General features: G+C 50.4%; 1 protein-coding gene across 9 annotated transcripts in view; it reads left to right on the forward strand.

The window, feature by feature from the left end:
• Nucleotides 1-4,274: 4,274 nt before the first annotated feature.
• EBF1 (EBF transcription factor 1) overlaps nt 4,275-21,775 on the forward strand; it is a 260,212-nt gene continuing 242,711 nt past the window's right edge. For 3 of the 9 annotated variants that reach the window (XM_085236314.1, XM_085236315.1, XM_085236316.1), the window contains exons 1-5: nt 4,275-5,250; nt 6,501-6,657; nt 6,918-6,981; nt 7,242-7,297; nt 16,090-16,163. In XM_085236314.1, the coding sequence (XP_085092440.1) occupies nt 5,117-5,250; nt 6,501-6,657; nt 6,918-6,981; nt 7,242-7,297; nt 16,090-16,163 (485 nt within the window). In that variant the 5' untranslated portion in view covers nt 4,275-5,116. Of the gene's footprint in view, nt 5,251-6,052; nt 6,238-6,500; nt 6,658-6,917; nt 6,982-7,241; nt 7,298-16,089; nt 16,164-21,775 lie in introns of those variants that run through there. The other 6 variants (XM_085236313.1, XM_085236319.1, XM_085236320.1 and 3 more) reach the window with 3 other exon arrangements.

Raw genomic sequence — 21,775 nt, forward strand, 5'->3', positions numbered from 1 at the left:
CGTTTCGGGAGGTGGCTGCCGCTTCCTGAGCCCCGCAGTGAGATGAGTGGGGTGTGAGCCTCGCTGTGACCGTCTGCTTGGGAAGCATGAGCAGCATTCGTGTGTCATCCACAGTGTGTGTGTGTGTGTGTGTGTGAAACAAATGTGCAGATGCTGCTCAGGCTGGCTGCCCTTCTATGGAAGACACAGGGAGCTGTGCTTGGATGGGGACTGCGATGCCCCAATCCCTGTGCAGGTGCACAGGTAGTGAAGGGCACTTCCCTGGAGTTTCCTATTCAGCAGGGTGTTTCAGTCCACTTTCCCTCTGATGAGATGCCCCATGTTAGTTAGAAGGGCTGTGGCTAACACGCTGTTCCTAGTGGAAATGATGCTCTCTCCCCATGCTGGGGTCACTCTGATTGTCGCTGTCCCAGAACTGTAACTGCTTTTGCTCACAGGCTGAATGTTTTGCACAAGAGATCCTGAGAAGGAACACGGGAGATGCGGCGGGATGCATTCACTCTGCACAGAGGGATCCCTCATTCTGAACAAGGCAGAGCCTGAACTTGAACTGCAGGTTGTCCAAAGCTCAGGAGAGTATGTAAAAAAGTGAGTTCTTCTTTGTATATTAAACTCTTTTCTAACCAAAGTGCTGCTATGCTGTGTTCTGGCAAAGTCCCATTGGCTGTGGGTCTGCACCCAGCTCCAGCCACATCTGAGCCCCAGTGACGAGCTTCATTCCACTTCTGCTGAAATCATAGAGCCTTCTGGAGTTCTTCCCAGAGAAAACAGAATGGTCAGCAGCCAGACCCTGAGCAGTCAAGTCCCAGAAATAATTAATACGGCCAACCTGACAAGCGTCTCTCATAGCTGCGCTCCCTCACCCGTAGGGCCGCGCTCATCCCGCGGGACCGGGGCGGGCGGTACCCGGCGTGGCCGCCAGGTGGCGCTGTAACCACGCGGCGCTGCGGCCCCGACCCGCACCGCGCCCGCCCCGCCCCGCGCAGCGCCGGGGGCCGCGGATGGCCGTGGGAGTCCGGCTCTCCTCGCCGTGCTTTCCCGGTGAGCTGCCGAGGGAACGGAGGGCTGAGCTCCGGGGGTGCGCCCCGTGTGCCTCCGTAAGCGTTTACCGGCACGGCGGGGATACGTCTGTCCCAGCTAAGGGCCGTCCCTAGGGGCAGAGGTGCAGCAGGAGGAAGTTTCTGCGTGCAATGCTCCTATCCAGGTCTCCTGCTGAGGCTTCTTCATAGCAGCTGTGGAAAAGCAGGCTCTTGTCACCCTTCCGTCTGGTCCCACCTTCCCCCTTTCAAGAAGACTGCACGCTGCTCCGCAGTCCCACGATGAGCCCTTTTTTTTCATTCTCTGCAGGAACGAGTCGGGTAGGAGGAATGAAATGCTGAGCCCTCTCACCTGCCAGAGGATGTCGGGTTCGTCTGTGGCTAGGAAGTCTTTGGATCAACACAGGAGCATGGATGTAAGAAAATATCGTGTGCAAAGCATCTTTACTGGGGAGGATGTGATGTGTGAAATGCTCCCAAGCCCTTTTCTCCACACCAGCATAAAACACAGGTAAACGCTCAGCCCCCAGTGCTCTGTGCTCCTCGATCCCAGCTCAAAGCCAGAAGTTGTTTTCCCTTTCTCCCATCAGCACAGCCACGCTGCCCATCTCCCTTCTCTGGGCAGAGCAATACGGGTCCTTTGGGTGCCTTGTCCTCTGGTGAGGGATGTGGAGAAGGGAAACAGGGGGCTTTTCTTTCAGCAATTCCCATTTCCAACCTCTTGTTCCCTGTGTTGGGACCTACACAGGGGAAGTAGGGCTGTTTTGTTGAGACAGGATAGAAAACACCCAGGCTAGGGGTGAACAGGGCGTTGGGCCCACCTGGAAGTGCTGTTGGGGAGGAGAGGCTTTCCCCTGGCAGGAGGCATTGGGATCTGCAGCCTCTCAGGGCTTTTGCGTGTCCTTGTTGGATGCCCTCCCCTTAGCTCCCACAACTGTAGGTGCTGCGGCCGTGTGTCCCCCCCACACCCCTCCCAGCCTTGTTTTTAAGCTGTCCTTGCTGATGAAGCAAAGGTGTGTCACATGAGTTTATGCTGTGAGGATAAAATCCCCGCGTGGCTGTCGCTCATTTGGGGAGCAAGGCCCATCCCCAGCAGCAGCAGATGGCAGCTGTAGGTTGTGTGTTCTGCTGTGTGTCGTACACTGAGAGCACAGCTTCACCCATGGCCGTGTCCCAGCACAGGGCAGCTCCATGGATCCAGCAGCAGGGCAGGTGTGCTCAGGCCATGGACCAGGCCTGCAGAAAGTCAGAGCTGACTGCATGGGAATTCTTTGCCTAAAAGCCCCAGCGTGGAGCAGTTGGCTCCTGCAGTGTGAATGGGGCACAGCTGCCAGCTGCCAGCCCTCCCCACTTTATTTTTTTGCCCATTCCTGAATTTCTCACTCTCCCCTCATTCCAGCTCTGCTTTCCTTTCACGTTCCCCTGTGGAGGTCGAGCTGGGCTTTAACCCTTTGCTGCCTGCAGCGCTGTTGGTGGCTCTGAGGCTGCCCTAAGCCCAGTGCAGCATTGCCCCCACTCTGCTCGCTCTTGGCTGGAGCTGCTGCCACATCACCAGTGCAGTGTGTGCTTGTCCAAGGAAGAAAAAAAAAGTGGGGGGAAGTTGTCCCTGTTGCTGTCACAGTGCTGTCCCTGCCCAGCAGAGGTGCCCTCAGCCCATGCTGTGCTGCTCCTCCTTCAGCATCCAGGAAAAGGCATGGAGATGGTCCCCCATTCCCCATAACAGATTTGTGCCAACTGCTCAGAATATTGATTCAAACGCATTATTCCTCCCTTGGCAGCTCCCTGCCCTGGGAAAGGAGCAATCAGTGCAGGTGCAAATAGCTTTTAATTGCAAAATGTATCTCACCATGGAGGCATTTAGGCTGGATACGATACAACCGCTGCAGCAGCAGCCTGGAGAAGACCAATAAGCCGAAACACTGCAGGGGCCAAACTGCTCCTATGCAATACCTATGGCGTAAATATTCATGCGTGGCTCTATGGCTGTGTTCTTCCACATGTCCCTGAGATGTGACACAGTAGGATTATATGAAAATTCAAATATCAGCTGCAGGGAAGGCGGAAACTTGCTTTCCTCACGCGTGAGAACACAGCGCAGTGGAGATGGGGATGAGTTGTGTGTGGACTTCCCTACGGCAGAGGCTCAGGTGTGGCTGTCGGTGCCAGCAGTGTGCTGGCAGGGGCTGTGTGCCTGCTGCTGGGCTGGGTGTTGTAACTGAGGTTTAATGACTACTGCCCATGTAGTGATGTGTACAGGTGGTGGGAAGAGGCTCCTATGGAGTTCTCAGAATGCCTGGGGACGCTTATGGAGCTGTGCAAGGGTATTTGTAGCCAGACTCTCTGTTCTCTGGGTCAACTCCGAGACCCTTGGCAGTGCTCTGGGTGGGAGTGCGTGCAGCCTGGATCCCGGGCAGCAGTAGCAGGGGCTCGGAGTGGGCACGGAAGCAGCAGGCAAAGCCACAATTCAGAGTCAACCCCGCCCGTTCCCGGTCCGGCATTGCCCTGCAGAAGGTGGGGAGCCCCGCCAGGCTGCCCCTCGTGTGGGTTATGCCGCGTGCCAACACCGCAGGGGCTGTGGTTGGGGCGCCATCACCTGCAGGCACCGCCCGGTGCCGTAACAGCCCCCGGGGGGCGGCCCCGCCCGCTGTCCGGCAGCGGAGGGGCTGCAGGGGGGAGGTCGGGGCGGGCACGGAGCGGCCGCCCCAGCGCTTTCCCAAAGAGGGCAGGGACTGCGAATATTATTGTTGGTATTCTTTCCCCCGGGGGATCGAAGCCAGCGGCGGAGTTTCTCCGCTGTCCCGTCCCGGTCGGAAGCGGTGCGCTTCTCTCGCGCAGCACCCAGCGCTGGCCGGAACGGGGCGGAACGCGGGGGATGCGGTGGAGGTTTGGGGTTTGCGGTGGTCCCGGGCTGAGCCGCTCCGCCCGTCCGGGGTCCGGAGGGGAAGGAAGTGGCTGCGGGGCAGCGGACACAGCCGGCCGCCGGGGGGATCTTTCCGCTTCGGGCCCTCGACGGGCGGCCGAGGTGATCCCGGCGGGCGGCCGCCGCCTTGATGAACAAAGGCGCGATCGCGTTGGGATCAATGAAGCCCGGGGGGGTCGGGGCAACTTTCCCCCGGGCCGGCCGGAGCTCCTGGGCGGGGTATGCTAATGAGGGGGCGTGGGTTCGCCCCCGCGGCCGCGTCGCGCGAGCCGCTATTGGCGGAGGGGCGGCGGAGTGAGGGAGGGGGAAGAGGTGACGCGATGCAAATGAGGGGGGCGGAGCTTCCGATGCCCCGCCCCCCGCCCGCCGGGGCTGCGGGGCTCGTGTTCGGCGGCGGGGACAGTCAAAGTGGCTCCCATAGGGAGAGACGGCGAGTCCGCCCGGCGCTGCGGGAGAGGGAGGGGGCGCGGGCACCGGGAGCCCCGGGGTCTCCCTCGGTCCGTCCGTCCGTCCGTCCTTCCCGCTCCCTTCCCGGCGTGCGCCCGGCTCCGGCAACTCGCTTCCTGCTCGGCTGAAAGAGGGAGGAGAGAGCGCTTCGGCTGGGAGAGAAGAAAAGAAAGAGGGAGAAAAGAAAGAAAAGAGAGAGGGGAAAAAAGAGGGGGGGGAAACTTGCCTCTCTTGTCACTGGAAAATGACACTTGATGTAGCGGAGCCCGCCGCAGCTCCCGTTCGTCCTATTGTTTCTTAAACTGCCATCCGAGATTTTTTTTTTTTTTTTTTTTTCCTCTTGCCTGCTGCCATCCGAGGGGTGTCTTCATACAAAAGGGACTCCGAGTTCTCCTCCGGCTCTGCGAGCGTTGCCGGCAGCCCCCGGCGCCCCGCAGCCCCTCCGCGCACCCAAACAAACTGCACACGCAGCGCCCAGCCGCGCTCCGATCGCCTCTGGATTTTTTTTTTTAATTATTATTATTTTATTTTTATTTTTTTAATGTCCGTGCCTGTGTTTGCTTTCTCTGCCTTGCTTTGATTCCAGCGAGAGAGAGAAAAAAGAAAACACACACACACACAAAAAGAACATTTAACAGCGATTTCATCACTTTTTTTTTTTTTTTTTTTTTTTGCGTAAAGAAGGAAGATTTTGCGCTGTTGTTTCTGATTCATGTTTGGGATCCAGGAAAGCATCCAGCGGAGCGGGAGCAGCATGAAGGAGGAGCCCCTCGGCGCGGGGATGAACGCGGTGCGGACGTGGATGCAGGGAGCGGGCGTCCTGGACGCCAGCACGGCCGCGCAGAGGTAGGCAGCTCCGCACCGCCCCAAAGCCGCCCCGGAGCTCTGCTGCCAGCAGTGAGTTTCGCGTAGCTGTCGCCAGTTAAATATTGATTCCCCCTTCGTCCCGTAGGAAGGAGTTTTGATTAAAAAATCATCGTAGGAACAATAAAGGAAGCGGCGAGCTCTGCTAGGTGGGAATAGATTGGGTTTAGTCTCGTGTTCGCGCGGAGGAAGGAGTTTTCAAAACTATGTTGGTGCTGTTTTAGCCTTAAGATCTCCCATCGACGCTTCCCTCCTCCGATAAGCTGCGAGTTGTGCACGGATTCTCCAAAATATATTTCTTTACTTCTCTTCCTTATCCCCGCCAGGATCAGCAGCTCCTCTCCTCCCGCCCCGATAAGCGGGGACTGTGCAGAGCTTTCCGATGGAGAAATTTAATTTGAAGCCTCCTTGTAAAACCACTGCCGCTTATCTTACATTTCCCCAGAAGGAATCCCTGCACCTGGGAGGTGGAGGTGATGGGGCTGCACCCGGCTCCGCTGTCCCTCTCATTCCTCCTTCTCCCCATCCTCTTCCCCGGGGAAAGAAAAATCAGCTGCCGGCTCCGTTTATCCCGAGCCCTGCAGCCGGCAGCGGCTCACGAGTTCCGTGTTGACATCTCCCGCTGTCTCCCACCTCTCCCCGCACCTCTCATCCCCCCTTGCCCTCCCCCCCCCTCCATTCGAAGCTCTCTAAGGAAGGGAAAGTTCTGCAGGGACAACCCTGAAATGTTTCCCGTTGTCTCCCGGGCCGCCCTCGCGGTGTTTACCCGGCGCTCCTCCGAGGGGAGGAAGGGGCTCGCAGGACTGAAACTGAAAGATAAGGCACACGCGGGGCGCTCCGGTGACAGCTTCGAGCCGACTTTGAGAAGTGGCAGAGCATGGCGCTCCGCGGGGCAGCGCGCCGGCTGGGCTGAGCGCTGCCCGCCATGCAGGGCTGCCTGCGGGAGGGCGCTGCCCTTGGAGAGGGCCGGTGGGTGCCGCTTCGGGGGTCCTGGGGGGGTTGGGGGGTGCTGCGGGGCGCGGTGAGGTCGGGTCGGGTCCCGGCTCTCCGCGGGGAGAGGCAGCGCCTTTTCCCCCACCAAAGAGGAAGAGCCGCGGGGCGGTTCGGGGAGAGGATGCTCGATGCCCGGGGAGCCCAAAGGGGTCCCGTGTGGCCCCGGTGTGGGACAGGGACAGAGCCTGGGGAGGCCGCGCCGTCCGGGCTGCCGCTAACCCGCGTCTTTGTGGTCCCAGCGGAGTGGGTCTGGCCCGGGCTCACTTCGAGAAGCAGCCTCCTTCCAACCTGAGGAAGTCCAACTTTTTCCACTTCGTCCTGGCTCTGTATGACCGGCAGGGGCAGCCCGTGGAGATCGAGCGCACCGCCTTCGTGGGCTTCGTGGAGAAGGAGAAGGTGAGTATCAGCGCGGTGCCCCGAACTCCGCTCTGGGGCCCTCCCTGCTCCGTTTCCCCCGAAGCCGCGGCACCGGCTCTGCCCGGGAGCCCCCTCCGTCTGCGGGCATTTTGCCAGGGATGGGGGGGCCCTCTGGTCTCCCTCCTTTGCCTGGGGGCTGCGAGCCGCCTCGTCCGGCCGAGTGATGGAGAAGCTTCATACCTTACACGTATTTTTTTTTTCTTTCTTTCCTTCTCTCCTCCCCGCGTCTTTGGATTCAGGAAGCTAACAGCGAAAAGACCAACAACGGGATCCACTACCGCCTACAACTGCTCTACAGCAATGGTAAGGGCTGGGAGCCCCCGGTGTCACCTCCACCGCCCCCCACTGCCACCACCACCGGCTGCCCTCCGGCCGCTCCTCGGCTGGAAGACCCCCCGGGGCCCGAGGAGCCGCTGCTCCCATCCCCTCCGCTCCGCGCATCTCCGCGCTCGGTGCCCCGGGCACAGCCCGATTGGGGCGGGCAGCTCCGGCCGAGAGAGCCCCGTCGGGTCCGAGCCCCGGCCGCCGGCCCCGCCGCTCCTCACTGCTCTGCCTCTTTTCAGGGATCAGGACGGAACAGGATTTCTACGTTCGCCTCATCGACTCCATGACCAAGCAGGTGGGTGCTGCGGGGAGCGGCCGCGGAAAAGGGGTGTGCGTGTGTGTGTGTGCTGGGGGGGTGGGGGAGCGGCCGTCGGGGCGCGGCGGGGCAGCGAAACCCGGCTCCGGTTCGCAGCGTGAGCGGCTCGGCCGTGGGGGGAAGGGAACGACCGCGTTCCCCGCTCCGCACCCGGGGGAGCCGTAGGGCCGCGCTGCGGGGTCCGACCCCAGCGTCGGGGCTGCGAGGAGCCCTCGGGAGGCGGCCCGGAGCGCTCCGGAAAAATCTTGGCGACTTCCAACCAGCCCGACCCGGGGGCTATTGAGCCGCTTAATTGTAGGATTTAACCTCCCGCCTCCCCTCCAGCCCACCAAACGCTGCGAGCGCAGCCGCCGGGCAGGCGCTGAGGCTTCTATTTGTCCTTTCTTTATTTGCGCGACCGCCGGGTCGTTGGTTTCGAGGAGGAGCGAGAGTAAATCGTGGCGAATTTGCATGGCGGATGGGAAAAGCCCCCCGAAATGCTGCGCGGGGAGCGGCGAGCGCCGTGCTCGGCTCCGGGGAGGGCTGTAGGGCAGCAGAGCTTGTAAATGGATTAACCCTAATTGTGGGCTTGCTCTTTAGCTTTCCAAACAGAGCAGAAACGTGCGCGCGTACCTGCAAAAAATACTTCTCTGGGTGCAGAGTGGGTTTGTGCGAAGGGATCGTCTGAACAAATCGATTCTCTGTTTTAGAAACTGTTCCTCCAGTTTCTCTTCTGCTCCTGTCAGAAGCTTTTGCTCTTGTAAAGACATTTCTTCTAAATAGTGGGCACGTTTTTAAACCTTTTTTTTTTTTCTCTCCTCCTTTAGATGTCTTTTTTCCCCTGAATCTGCTTTACTTGTAAAAATACTTCTTAGATTTTATTTCATTTAAGAAAAGAAAATCATTCTGGTTCTTGTTGATTTTTTTTTTTTTTTTTCCTGCACCGGTAGGAAAAGTCAGTCCCTGTATGCTCAAACTCAGTTGTCTTTAGGGGAAAAAAAAAAACTCTTGGCTTCTGCCTGGGTTTCTTTTTCTACAGCAAAACATAAAGCTCCAAGGGCTGAGTTTGTTTTAGAAAACTCTCTTTGATGGTCCCAAAACATCTTTTCCTGCTATTGAAGACTGCCTTTCAATAGAGAGAGGAAAAAAAAAAAAAAGAGAACTTAGAAGAATTCTACTCGACAATCCCCTGTGCATCTGAACTCTGTTAAACCATACGCTTCCAAACAGAGCCCTGTAGGAATTAAAACAACAGCAACATACCCTTATTCATAACAAACCTTGGGAAGCGTTTGCTGCCGTTCCTTGATTTTCAGGCACAAATGGGTTAGTTTGTGTCATAACTAACAGAATCTTTCAGATGGGTGAACTCTTTTTAGTCCTTTCAGAACTTCGTGTTTCAGTGCAGAGCATAGGAGAGCACCCATCAATAAATATTATCTTTAAATAGCTTTCCTATCCGTACGGAAATGTGAAAGCCTCTGTTCATAATCCTGTTGAAAACAGATCCCTGAACTCATGTAGAGCAATGGATTCAAAATAATTTTCTTAACAAAGGCATCTTGCATATGAAGAGTTCATCCTAAGGCGCTGTTTGACCTCTTGGTCTCTCATTATTATCGAGTCATCAGAGGGTCTTGGAAAGAAAGGGGAAAAGAAACCCCGAGATACAGTTTATTTGTAAAACATACCGTGTAGCTTTAAAGCACGTTCACATGGAAAAAAAAAATCTTTCTGATTTCAGGAAGCCGTACAGAAACAAAGTTAGGAGAAATGGCAGATTTGGGGGGAAAATGCAATGGAGTGGGGAAGTGGAGGTTTGGGAACAAAAGCTCCGAACTTGGATAAGAAAGCAGAGAGAGAAGGGATATTTTAAACAATCACGTTTGCTTGGGTATTAGTTTCATTAAGTTCTCTAGGTGTGATTGTAATTGCTTATGAGAAATAAGGCATTGGCACGTCAAAGCTGTGGCAGTGCTCATCTGTGCGTTTTCAGGAACCAGGGTCTGAAATCCCCCCCACTTCTTTTTTTCTTTTGTTTTTTTTCTTTCTTTCTTTTTCTTTTTTCTTCTTTTTTTTTCTTTTTTTTTCCCCCTTTCTTTCTTTCTTTCTTTTTTTTCCTTTTTCTTCCTTCCTTCCTAAGTGAAATCATGTCAGAGTTGTGATTGCTTCAGTTGCTGAATGCTTATTAGGCAGTGAAGTACAACACATGACAGGGCTCACCCAAATGTTGAATGTATCATTTATATTTTACGACAGTGAATTATATAGAACATTCTCAAGTAACTTTCAAATCATCAAACTGTAATTAAATATTGCAAAGACTGTCTGAAAATTCTTTAATTTTTAATGAAAGTTAAATATATATTGTCAGCCTACTTGAAGGTGTAGTATTTTAATGCATGACGCTCAGAACAAATTGGATAATGAAATGATTACTTTTAAATGAAACTGTTGCAGGAGCATTCACGTTTCCGCTGGCACGGAGCTTCCCCTGCTCACACGCACACGTTCACACACTCAATAATTGTGAATTCCCAGACCGAAATTACAGCGACTCTGAGGTTTCTGGTGGCAAATTAAAAATCCCACAGAAGCAAAGCTTGAATGAGTTCAGTTCCCCAGGTCGTACGGGGAAGGATCTTTATATTAAATAGATATATGTTTTAAGATATGGCCAAAGCAGATTTAAATCTGTTCTCTTTGTCTCACGATTATGAATTGCGAGGTTTTACGCAGCTGTGGGTTATTAAGTTAAGTAAGATAAAATAAAATCCATTTTGCGAATCAGACCTTGATTTCTTTACATCGGGTCGCTACTCCTAGATTTAACCTAAATGTCCCATTAGCAGCATACACCACAAAGCCAGGCAGGGCTGCACTGCTTGCTGTGTGTAATAGTAGGTATTCCTGCTTCCACGGAGTTCTTGATCAGGGCTACTAAGGCTTTGTTGCTGTTTGTACGGTCCAGCTGAGGGCCCAGCCCAGGATCTGTGCTGTGGCTGACAGGGGCTGGCTGTGTGTTCTATGTTCCGTGTCTGTGGGCGGCGATGTGCTGGGGGAGCAGCGCTGGGTGCTGGTGGTGCGGCCAAAGGAAGCACACATGTCACTGACTCCATCCCAGGGCAGACGCAGGGCGCAGATCTCAGCTGTGTGCGCTCCCTCCAAGCACGAACTCTTGTGGTGGTCCTTGGGGGACTTTGGAACGGGAAGCTCAGGCCGGGCCGGGTTCAGAATGTGCTGAACACTGTGCTGTAAGTGGCCTTTGGTGGTGGCCCTGGAGGAGCGCAGAGTGGGATGTGAGGGGTCTCGCTGCATCTCCGTCATGTTAGAATTGTAAACGCTGCGTACAAATCATTAGCGTTGTGGGGAAGTTCTTTTCAGTGTCAGTGCTGTCTTAATTACATTTTCTTTCATGTTATCTTGGCACCTCATTTTATGTCAGGATCACATTCCTAATGCGCTCAAAACCCTGTAGGATCCCAAACTTTATAGCTGTCGCGTTGCGTAGGGCAGCAGCTCCCGGTGCAGTCGGTCTGGCACTACGATGCTGTGTTTTGAAATTGCCTGCAAAATGTGAAATATGTCTGCTGAAATAAAGCTGGAGTTTTTAGGCAAGTCTGAGGATTTTAATGTATTTAGAGAGGAGAGGCTTTGTCAGCCGCGTTTTCATAAAGTTGAGATATTTCACGATGAGGAAGGATGGAGGAAATAAATCTGGAATACTTCTTACCCAAGCATTTTTCCTTCAGCCATTCTCATTCATAAGATATATTGGAGGATACTACAGCTCAGGCATCTCAGAAAGCATAAGTTTTGCAAGATAGCTGCTGTCTGTTTTTGGGTAAACCCTTCCTTCTGACTTGAGCTCTGGTTGCGCTTTGCCTTTTCTCAGAGCTGTAACTCTGGATGCGAGCAGGTTCTGTGTTGATGCCTGTGATGCTCTCTGCTGTGCGCAGAGGGTTGAGGAGCTGTGCTCTGCACACAGCACACGGCACAGCCCTTTGCTGGCAGCGATGTGCATGGGAAAAAAAATGTTATCAATAAGTTCGGAGGAGCCTCCGCAGACTCGGAGAAATTTCACACAAACATAAAACAAAACCTAACCCCTGTGATGGGGAAAGTTTACACTGCGCCAGATTTTAGCAGCTTTCTTGTTCCTTTGGTGAGATGTCAGAAGTGCAGGTGATTTTAATTTTCTTGTACGACGAGGAGCGGAGAAGTTTGGAATTTGCATGCATGATCAGGACCTGTGTTTGGGAAAATGTAAACTCATCACAGTGGAAAATGTGTTGTTTGGAGTCTGAGGGTGAAAACAAAGCTGAGGATTTTGGAGAGACTGCCTGAGCCAGATGGCCTGGTGCATTCCCAGTCTGGCAGCCCAACTGCTCCCTCCTGTATAATATACAGCCATTTGTTCTGGGATATTTACGCTAGAGCTGTTTCCATGTGAATGTTTGAAAACCATTAAAAATGAACATATTAGGAGAGATAAATTTATTTAATTTGTGCGAATACGTCAATAAGCGGGCTGCGTATCAAAGGCGGGGGGATAAAATAATGAGATGCCACTGAATTGTGCACTGAGACACAGCGAGAGCTGAATGTCCTCTCCTGGGGACCCAGCGCTGCGCTGCTGTCTGTGGCGGGTGAGCAGAAATCCTGCCTGGGTGAGCAGGGAGCACTCGGGTAATTAGGGGTTAAGCACTGGGAGCCAAATAGATGCAATGCGCTGAATTCACAGCGCTTTCCGCGTGGCCATATAGCGGATAGGAGCTAATCTGTGCTGCCCCATCTGAAGTCAATTGCAGAACCCCTATTGAATTCGGTGGGGCCAGGATTTTATTTTCTCTGTGTGTGTATGTGTGCGTACGTCACTGCGGATCGTTTGGGTTCTGTTTTTTTGAAAAGAGCCTCGTTCTAATGAGCTTTCTCCTTTATTTCAATAAAAGATAGAGTTTGCATTGAGGAACAGAGGAGGGATTTGAAAGCGAGTGGGCTCAAACGCACACTGCTGATTTCTCTCATTCTCTGGCTCTTAAAAATCAGGGCTGTGGCACCACCGAGGAGTATCATGGCCATGATCTCAGTCCTTCAGGACTTTCTCACCCCGCTCAAAGCAGCACTGCCCGCCTGGCGCTGCGCGGCTGTTCAGCCCTCAGCTGTACCAGCGTCAGTCTGGATTCAGTCAGGAAGCGCTGAGGACAAAATCTGCGTGGATCTTTTTCCACCTTCTCCATCAACTCTTTTACTGCTCTATTGTGCCATCTTTTACTCATGAAAAAGCGGCCTCAATCAGAACGGTAGCCTTGGTTTTATATTGTTCCCCTCCCTTTTACTTTATCTTTTTTTTTTTTTTTTAATGAACTCTCACTAAAAAGTTTTCCGAATTGCTGGATGCACTTGTAGGCTAGGAATGAACGGGATGTGCTCAGTGCACTCATTTGTATGTGCTGGCAAGTGGTGAATTGTGTTTGATTTAACTTTTTATGCGGCTTTATGTACATAGAAGAAAGGGAGCTTCGTAGTTTGACATTGGTTTTTCAGGGCCTGATTTCGAGATGGGTTTGTGCACGGGCAGTCGTTACTCATTGGGACTTCGGACAGAAAGGGCACTTCATTGAGAAACGGTTTACAAACGTAAGCTGAGTTTTGTGGGGAAATATTTAAGATCTTTGGGAGGAGAAGACCTGTTTTGAAAGATGAGGTGCATTGAAGTCAAAGCTACAGGAGTAAATAAAAAAGAAGAACAACGTCTATAATTTTCATTTCCTTTGCTGATGTTTTGTTGTGCAACTCCGATGTGTATTTGCAGGCTTATTTTTAGCCCTGCTGTGGTCTAAGTTTATCCGTTCTAACTTTCACTTTATCTCTCATTAATGTGATCCCTATTTGACAAAGTTGTGGCGGTGTTTGGGTGATGTGGGCTCCTAACTCTGTCGCTCTGTGCCGAAGCCCCAGCTTCAATTATTAGAAATGTTTGGATAGTTTTGTGAAAAGAGTATCTTTTCCAATCTTAAATATTTTCACAATGGTAACATTGCAGACCCCTCCTGTAAATATACTTCTGGTCGCTATAAAGATGTGAAACTTCAGCAGTTCCTGTTTTCTTTTTGCAACTAATTGTCAAATTGGTGTTTTAGATCAGTGCTGTCTGAAAGATGGTAAAGGATCTATAATGCTCCCAGGCAGCTGTTCATGGAGGTGGACAGTCAGTGCTTTGCACACTCGTTTGCAAGTAAATTGGGAATAGGAATAGGAGTTGGCGGTGAGAAATGAGCTCGGCTGTTCCTTTTGCTTCCTCAAATTTCCTAGAAATTCCTGGAGGAATAGGATATACAGAAGGACCCGCACTTAACGGTGAGAAACCACAGTGTGCATGGGTGCAATATTAGTAGTCAAATGCAAACAAAGTGAAAAGCAAATCCTTAACGCAGACGAAGGCAGAAGAATGTCATGCACGCAAAGAAGGGATCACTGATGTTAAACACAACAGACAAGGTGATTATGTACCACAGTGTTGACTCTGCCCGTTCATTATTGCTATTTAGTTGAGTTATTTAAGCGGGTACCTGGAGGTTAAGTAAGCATAGCAGCAGGAAGAGAAGAGGAAAGGAGAGAGGAGGGGGAAAAAGAAAGTAGGATTTGTGTTCTGCTCGGTCATTCCTAATGCTCCCTCCACTTCAGTGGCAACATAGACTGGGTAATTTTGTTTTAGGGTTTGAAAGCCTAAGAAGCATGAGTTGAGTTCTGCAGTCCTCTCTTGGACGCCGTGTTGTGCTGTGCCATGGTGAATGGGAATCCAGAGCAGATTATTCTTTGATTATTTTTTGATTAGGTCCAAGAAGGGTGCTCAGCTTCCCCTGTCTTGGTTGAATGGATTTGGATGCTGGGTTTTCTGGAGTCTTTGTGATGTCCCTGCTGTGATCCCATCAGCTGTGGTCCTTTGGTTCCCCGGTTTGGGCTAGAAGCTTTATCCCATCTTGCGATTTAATGCACAGAAATGAGGAATTTCTGAAACAGTCGCACATCCTGATGTCTGTTGGTACAGACACCTTCCAGCAGTAGCTCTCGGGTATGGATGGGAGAGCACCTCCCGAAGTGACCCAGCCTGGCCCTTCCTGGTGGCGGTGTTGCAAGGGTTCGACGTGTCCCCGACACCCACTGCTGTGTCTCCTTAGTGGAAGTGCTGGGTTCACAGCGTGTCTCTTTCTGCTGGGACACAGGGCAGGGAAGCTCTCAGTTTTGGGGAATATTTGTAGTTAAACTGAAGTGAAACAGTTACAACTAGTGAATATAACAGGGGTGTTCGTGATGTTATTTATGGAATTACTAAATAATTTTATAATGCATGAAATTCATATTCTCTCTTACTATTAAAATGGTGTTAAAAATCAGCTCATGCTTCTGCAGATTTGCATGTCCCAAGAGCCATGCCTCCACTGTAGGTGCAGCACCTCTTACCTTTAGCAGATTATATTTGCAAGGACTGCAGAAGCAGCACATGGTCCCACTTCATCATATATCAGGATACTTTATTTTTTCTCATTAATATTTTCCATGCTTCCATCTCAATATCGACCCACTCTGTAAAATGTATTTCTTCCGCATAATACAATTAGAAAAATATCTTTTTAGTTACTAATTTACTGTTAGTTTTATAGACACCCATATCAGATGTAATTTTATCTGCAGGGTTTGTTTCCCACTTTCCCCCTCCTGCGCCTGTATCTGGGAGGCTGTTGGGGTCCCACTGCAGTGCGAGGCAGAGCTGCTGCTGCTTGCAGCCTCGTCCCTCCCCAGGCTCTGCCACAGATCCCAGCTCCAGGCTGGCAGCCGGAAAGAGTTAGGAACCTCTATGCTCTCAAAATTTGCCGTTGTAAAGGCAGTTTCTTTTCTATCTTGTTTTGCTGCCGGGGACAGCCCAGGGAAGGTGTTCAGCTGTCTGCATTTTGTTGGGTGAGCCAGCAGAGAGAAACCGGGGCTGTGTGGGTGGGCAGAAAGCAAAAACCCTGTCCCAATCCGATGGGAGCTCTCTGGTGTGAGCAGTAACCCGGGATGTGTGTAAGGCTGATCCCTCACCGTTGCTCTGTGTCCTGCTTCTGGGAGGGCTGCAGAAATCAACCCTTCTTGCTGGGTGCATACGCTGTCCTTCCACAGCTTTAACTTGAAGGATTCTCCCCGTGCTGTCTCAGAGTCAGTTTCTCAGGCTGGTTATCCATCCCTATTTGTTTTGGTGCCCTCTCACAGGGCCTGCCTCTCGCTTATTTATATCCTTGTAACTCTGGAGCTGCTCGCCATCGCAAGGCGCAGGATCAGGCCCGAGTGCTTCCAGGAGCTACCAGCAAAATGCCCGGGTTGCGCAGTGTGCAGCTTTCGGAATTAAAAATGCATGAGCTCTTGCTCTGTCTCTCTTTCTCTCTCTCTTTTTTTCTTTCTTTCTTTTTTTTTTTTTTTTTAATGAATAGAGCCCAAAGTATGCCAAGCCTTGCTGTTGTTTCTTTTTTTTTTTTTTCTTCCTTTCTTTTAATGCTATTAGGTTTATATTTTATTCTGAATTGAAAAGAAAATTGTGGTTGTCTTGACTACTAAAAAAACCCATCCTACACACAGCTTGAGGGATGTGCAGCAGAGAGGAGGGAATTTAGCAGTTCCCAGCTCAGTTGTTCCCAAACACAGACCTCGGTCAGGTTCGCCCGCTGTTTGCCCTGTGCACTCGGCAGCCACAGTGCTGTTTTTTCTTTTCTCCCAACTCAGAGTGACGCATGGCTAAAAATGTGTTTTCTTTCTAGGCGATAGTATATGAAGGCCAAGACAAGAACCCCGAAATGTGCCGAGTTCTGCTCACGCATGAAATAATGTGCAGGTAAGAGATACCCTGCTTCCCCCTAATTAGTGATGAGAAAATGAATCTGTCTCTCAAAATCTAGGTTGAACCTGTGGCTATTTTAGGACTTAAATTTATCTTTTTTGCATTAAATAATCCCAAAATAACATAGTCTGGCGTATGTAATTAGCAGCAAGGTCTCTGTCACCGGAGCAGTTTTCAATTGATAAAGAATTCTCCTTAACCACGCTACTGGGTTGCATTTAGACCCCGTAGCCTACAAAAGTGGGCTCACCAAAATTAATGGTTAATTATAGAATTGTAGTTTTCTCTGCCCCCAATTCCCAAGCAAATGACGAAGTCTGCTTTCCCAGCAGCATGACAGAGTGGTTGTTCTGGTGTTAGTTGGTGGCCTAACAGGCGGCCAGGGCTTCTCCTGCCTGCCTGGGCCTAGCAGGTCACGCTCTGCCGCCCCACTGGCTGCTGTTTGTTGCTGTTCTCCAACACACAGATCTGACCCTCCCCATGCTCTCCTCCCCCAGAGGTGCCTGCCTGGGGCTGGCACTTAAATCTGGGACAGAGAGATGAATTCTTCTTCAGCTATTTCCTTCTCCCTTCTGCTGGCAGCGTTAGGTGAAACCCGCTCTGCTCCCTCACAGCATCTTTTCCCATAGCTCTCAGGCACCCAGGAGAAGTTGACCTTGCAGTCTCATTAAAGTTAGTGGGTGTTTTTGCATGTCTGAAAAACTCATTTGTTACATGTTATTCGATGGCAGAAAATAATTCCCTGGTGGAAGACGAGGCATTCTTGCATAAGCTCATTGTTACAATCAGTTGTTTTAAGACTGTAAAAATGCCATTGCATGCATTGTAACTTTTACAAAACACATTTACTAAAAAGGAGTAACTTGAGGGGAAAAGCTGGTACCCACTTCTAAGAGAATAAACTTGGATGAGGGTTTCCTGGTGGGGGAGAATCTTAGACAAAGTATTCAGATGGAAACTTCTCTGCTGGTTGATGTTTTTTCCCTTTATTCTTTGGAGTCTGTGTGTTTTGTGCTTCCTAACGGCTTCTGTCTGATAAAACCCAGCTCGAGGGCAGAGTCCTGGGATGCTACTCTCCTTGCATTGCTCGCTGGATGGAACCAGCTTGCAGGATTTGGGGGACTTTTGTTTCCATATCCTATTTTTCTAGGCTACTTTGTTCAGCAGGTTTGGCTTTGGGAAGCCAAAGATAACCCATTCCAGCCTCAGGTCTTTGAGAGGTTCCAAGCTGCTGCTGCTGGGAGCTGTGGCTTGGCTTTGCTGAGGACTCCTGACCAGTCCTACCTTTCCCAGTGCAAGCCCAGCCACACTGACAACCTGTAATTGCACTAAAACTCATTGGCCCAATTAGCACCACTTTTGCACTAGATACCTAGCTAGGAACAATTCGTGGAAATATTAAAGGGGGCCCCTGACCCGATAAGACTGAAGTGCATGCTTTGCTTTTCTTGTGGAAGCAGCCCAGTGGAACAGTGAGTAAAATGAAGCACATGCTGAAGTGCCTGCAGTGTCAGAGCCTGAATGTGCTGGTAGCTTCACGTAGTGTGCCCTGTTGGTTCCTAGACTGAAAGGTTTGGAGGTGGAAATAATCTGGGTATCTAGGTTAGCATCCAGACCTCAGGAGGGGCTGAGCACACACTCTCAGCCTGCAGCATCACTCTCTGCAGCCAGCCTTTGTTCCAGACCCATGCCATGCAGTGCCCTCAGCCAGCTCTGGGACGTTCACCGAGCCCTTGTGCAACCCTAAAAATTCCCTCTCTAATCCATTACTTTCTTATAAATACTTTAGAAACATGAAGATTAATAAGTACATTGAAAACTTCAGATAGCGAGCTGAGTTTTAACCAGATCTGTGTTAAAAATGTACAGCTTTGTCAAAATCGTCTAACCAACGTAAAATTATTTCCATTCTGGGGATGTGTAAAGCTGTGCTATGTTATTTGAAGCAGCTTTTCCCTTTATTAAAGCACTTTATGTTTTTTTCATTCTTAAAATTTGCTCAATCAGGAGCTCTGTTCCTCTCCTCAGATTTGTTTGCTGCCAGCCCTGGCTTTATGTTCCTAAACGTAAGGTGGAGAGGCAGCAAAAAAATCCAAATGTGGTGTAGGCATGGTGTGACTGCTGGGTGGGGGAGATGCATTCAAATATCTTACAGCTCATATTAGATATTTCCCATTTCCTCTTCTGCCTATAGGTTTGTAAGAGGGTGCTGTTTGTTTACCAGGCCGCTTGACCCTATTGCACAAATCTGTCATCTATTGTGCTGCTAACACTCTTTTAAATTGCAAATCTGATGCTCTTTAGGGGTCTAGAAAGGGGGGAAAAAAATCTCTCTCCACACCATTTTGTTTCTCTTGATTTCTTGCCTGTTGTAAGTGGAAGTTGGGATGTGCTGAATTTGCACCAGGGGTGCAAATGCAGCCTCAATTATAAGCATAAAATTAGAGTCTGTTCCCCATTAATCAGTCCAGCTAATTGCTATGCACTACCATTAGCCATATGGTGTGAAAGACAGCTTGCTCTCCCTAAGATGAAATTTCTTCATTTCAGACATGAAATAGTGAGGGCTCTGTATTTTAAAATAGCTTGTTTTAGATGTTTAATTTCTAAACAACTTTCAGCAGTGCTTTCTATCAAGGCTAACTGCACAATAAAACTTTGCATTTATGTGACAAAGCTGGGTATTTATAGGATGCTCCAACTACGGCAAGGAGAAGACAAAGAATTCAAATGTACAGGAGAGTCCTGGCTGCGGTAGGGATGCAGCTCTGAGGTTGGCTTCAGGTGGCTGTTTGTTTATTTCGAAGAGGTTCATTGTGTTTTGTCAAATATAAAATCCATGCTGTTGGCGAAAATGTTAATAGCTGGGGAGAATTCAGAGCCTCGGTGGAATTTATTGGCATTGTAGGCAGCGTGGGGAGGGACATCTATAGTTAATATTGCCTCAACAATTTCCATTATGAAACCTTCAGTGGCTTACAGCTTTGCCAGACTTAAACTGTTCTGGCTGAAATGTCCTTTGCAGGGTGTCAGCCCGAGGCTGACTTTCTTTGGAAAGTTTCAGCTCAAATGGTTCAGCAATTTCTGAGAATGAGGTTGGAGTAAAATATGGTTTTTGTCTTTGCGACATAAAGCCTTACAGCTGTTTTGTCGAGGAGCCCTTGCACCTTTAAGCCTGGCTGGGGTGGGAGCTGCAGCCCACCTCACCAGGAGCTGCTGCAGTCTGTCCCATGTGGGCTCACTAACGACTTGTTAGAGCCTGGCAGTAAGTGATCAGAAAGTCGCGTTTGTGCTGGCCTCGTGCCATCGCCCCGTAATTTCTCATTGTTCATTGTCCCTGCAGAAAGCCTGAGTGCATGGATACACAAAGCAGGGCTCCTCTGGCCTGTGACGCTCCTGGCTGCTGCGCTGGGTTAGGGAGAGGGAGGGTTTTGGGGTGCAGGATGGAGGGGCGAGGCCATGGATGTGCCCATGATGGGGACAGAGATGCTGCAGTTGGGAGAAGGGTGAGAACAAAGGCAGTGACAAAAGCAGGGAGCAGTGGTGGCCAGGGGATGGAGGTCTGCAAAGAGGCACGATGGGGATGGTGTGAGGAAGGTGGAGGCAGGAATGGGGAAAACCCATGTTGGTGCAGCATGGCAAGGGCCTGTGCTGCTATTGAGGGCTATTTGCTTTAAAAACAAACCGAGCAATCCCCGAGCCAAATCATTTTTTGCAGATTTTTTTTTCCCTCGTTTTTATTTTTCCCTCTCTCAAACTGCTTTAGATCAGACATTATCTGATTCCTAAAGACACTGTGCTTGAGCTCTGGCTCCCTGTCCTGCCTGGGGGGGACACCCCATAGGGCCAGCCAGGAGCTGGCACTTGGCATTAATCCCTGCACCTCCCAAGCACGCAGGGAGCTGAGGGCTTCTCAGTGACTCAGAGAAACTCCTGGGACTTCTTGAATTCCTTCAGGGAAAGGCACTGAATGTTTAGGCACTTTTTTTTTTTTCCCCCATGTGTTCAGTAGATGCTAAAATTCAAAGCTTTCGAAGCAAGTTGAATGCTTCTTTTACCATGAGGAGCGATCTAAAACTCAGGGTTGGTGTGATACCCTGATTGTCTGCGTAGAAAAATGAGAGTGGATGAGGCCTCAAATTCTGCTTGTGAGGGAGAAAAAAAATGAAGAATAAAAAAAATAAAAAGAAAAAGGCAAATGAAAGTTTGATTTCTTGCTATGGCTCAGGTCTATGGGGGCATCATCTCGGGACACCTGAGCCATGCAAGAGGGCCACCCCATGAGCAGCCCCATGGCCATGCTATCCGTATTGGACCGTCCCTGGCAGCCGATGTGCACCTCTCCTGCTTGGGGCTGGAGTATTCCTGAAGCAGGAAGGTGCTGGGGATGCTGGGGGCCGCCCAGTGCAATGGGGAGCCTGGGAACCTTTGCTCGCCTGAGTGAGTGTGGCAATTTCTGTCCCCGCAGTCTGCTGGGAGAATGTCAGGACTAGCCCTGATTCACTTCAGTCACAAGAACTGCATTGTCTTAACTTGTGCCAACTCTGTTTTTAATTACATTTTAATCATTTAAAAATGATTAGCAGTTTTTATTGCCTTGTTTGTGGGTAAATTTTCTCACCCCACACATTCTCGCTGCACTCCAATGACAAGTCCTTTTATAGGCAAAAAAGCCCCCCGAACGTCCACATGACTATTTACCTACAGCATATTTTATTCCTTCCTAAATTTTAATGCTTTCTGGGTGCCAAGGCTCTTGCATTTATTTTCGTGGATCAATTGTGGTATTGTGCTGTAAAATTAAGCAGTTTTTTTTGGCAGTCCTAAACAATGTAACTTCCACCGAAATGAAGATACCGCACATGTGTTAACTGAGAGAAGTTTCGGTCCTGAATAGTTGCCTTGAAGCTTTCTGCGGTGAAAAGAATTATGTATTTTCCTCTCTTTGAAAACAAAAATTTATTTTTCTTTTTTTGAGACCATGTTTAAACAGGCTCTTTTTTGTAAAAGGTCTCCTTTTTTTTTTTTTTTTTTTTTTTGTTATCTTTAGTGTGGTTAGTTGCTTTATTGCTAATCTTGGTGGGTAACTGTATATTATTCACTCTATTGTTCAGCAGCACAAGAGAACCTTTGTCATGCTCCCAACAGGGCTATTTATATAGCATGGCATTTCTGAGGGCTTCTTACTGCTCCCGTGTTCTTCCACCTTCCAGGGAAAGGAAAATAGTCCATTTGGCAGGGAGGGTGAGCAGTCGGGTCCCTGGATACTGCTTGGATTGAGCATGGTGCTCTGCAAGGCTGTGGCTGAGGTTCACCAAGAAGTTTGGTAACGGCAAGGTGTGCCTGCATCTGGCCAGGGAGAGCCAGGAGAGTGGCCCCGTGCCCTGTTAATTGGTGCCATTCCCACAGGGGTCCCCATGCTGTGGGTCCCTGCCCTCTGCGGCCCTGTGGGAGTTTCATGGGCTTCACGCAGTGGGTTCCTGCATGAGCCAAGCTCCAATTGCCATACCCCTTTCTGACAAGGGCTCATCCCAAACAACAACTCAACATCTCTGTGCAAACAACAAGCTCCCTTAGCTTAAAACCCGAGCCTGCTGCCAGTGATG

This window comes from Meleagris gallopavo, chromosome 15 (genome assembly GCF_905368555.1).
Source record: "Meleagris gallopavo chromosome 15, MGAL_WU_HG_1.1, whole genome shotgun sequence".
NCBI classification, from domain to species: domain Eukaryota; kingdom Metazoa; phylum Chordata; class Aves; order Galliformes; family Phasianidae; genus Meleagris; species Meleagris gallopavo.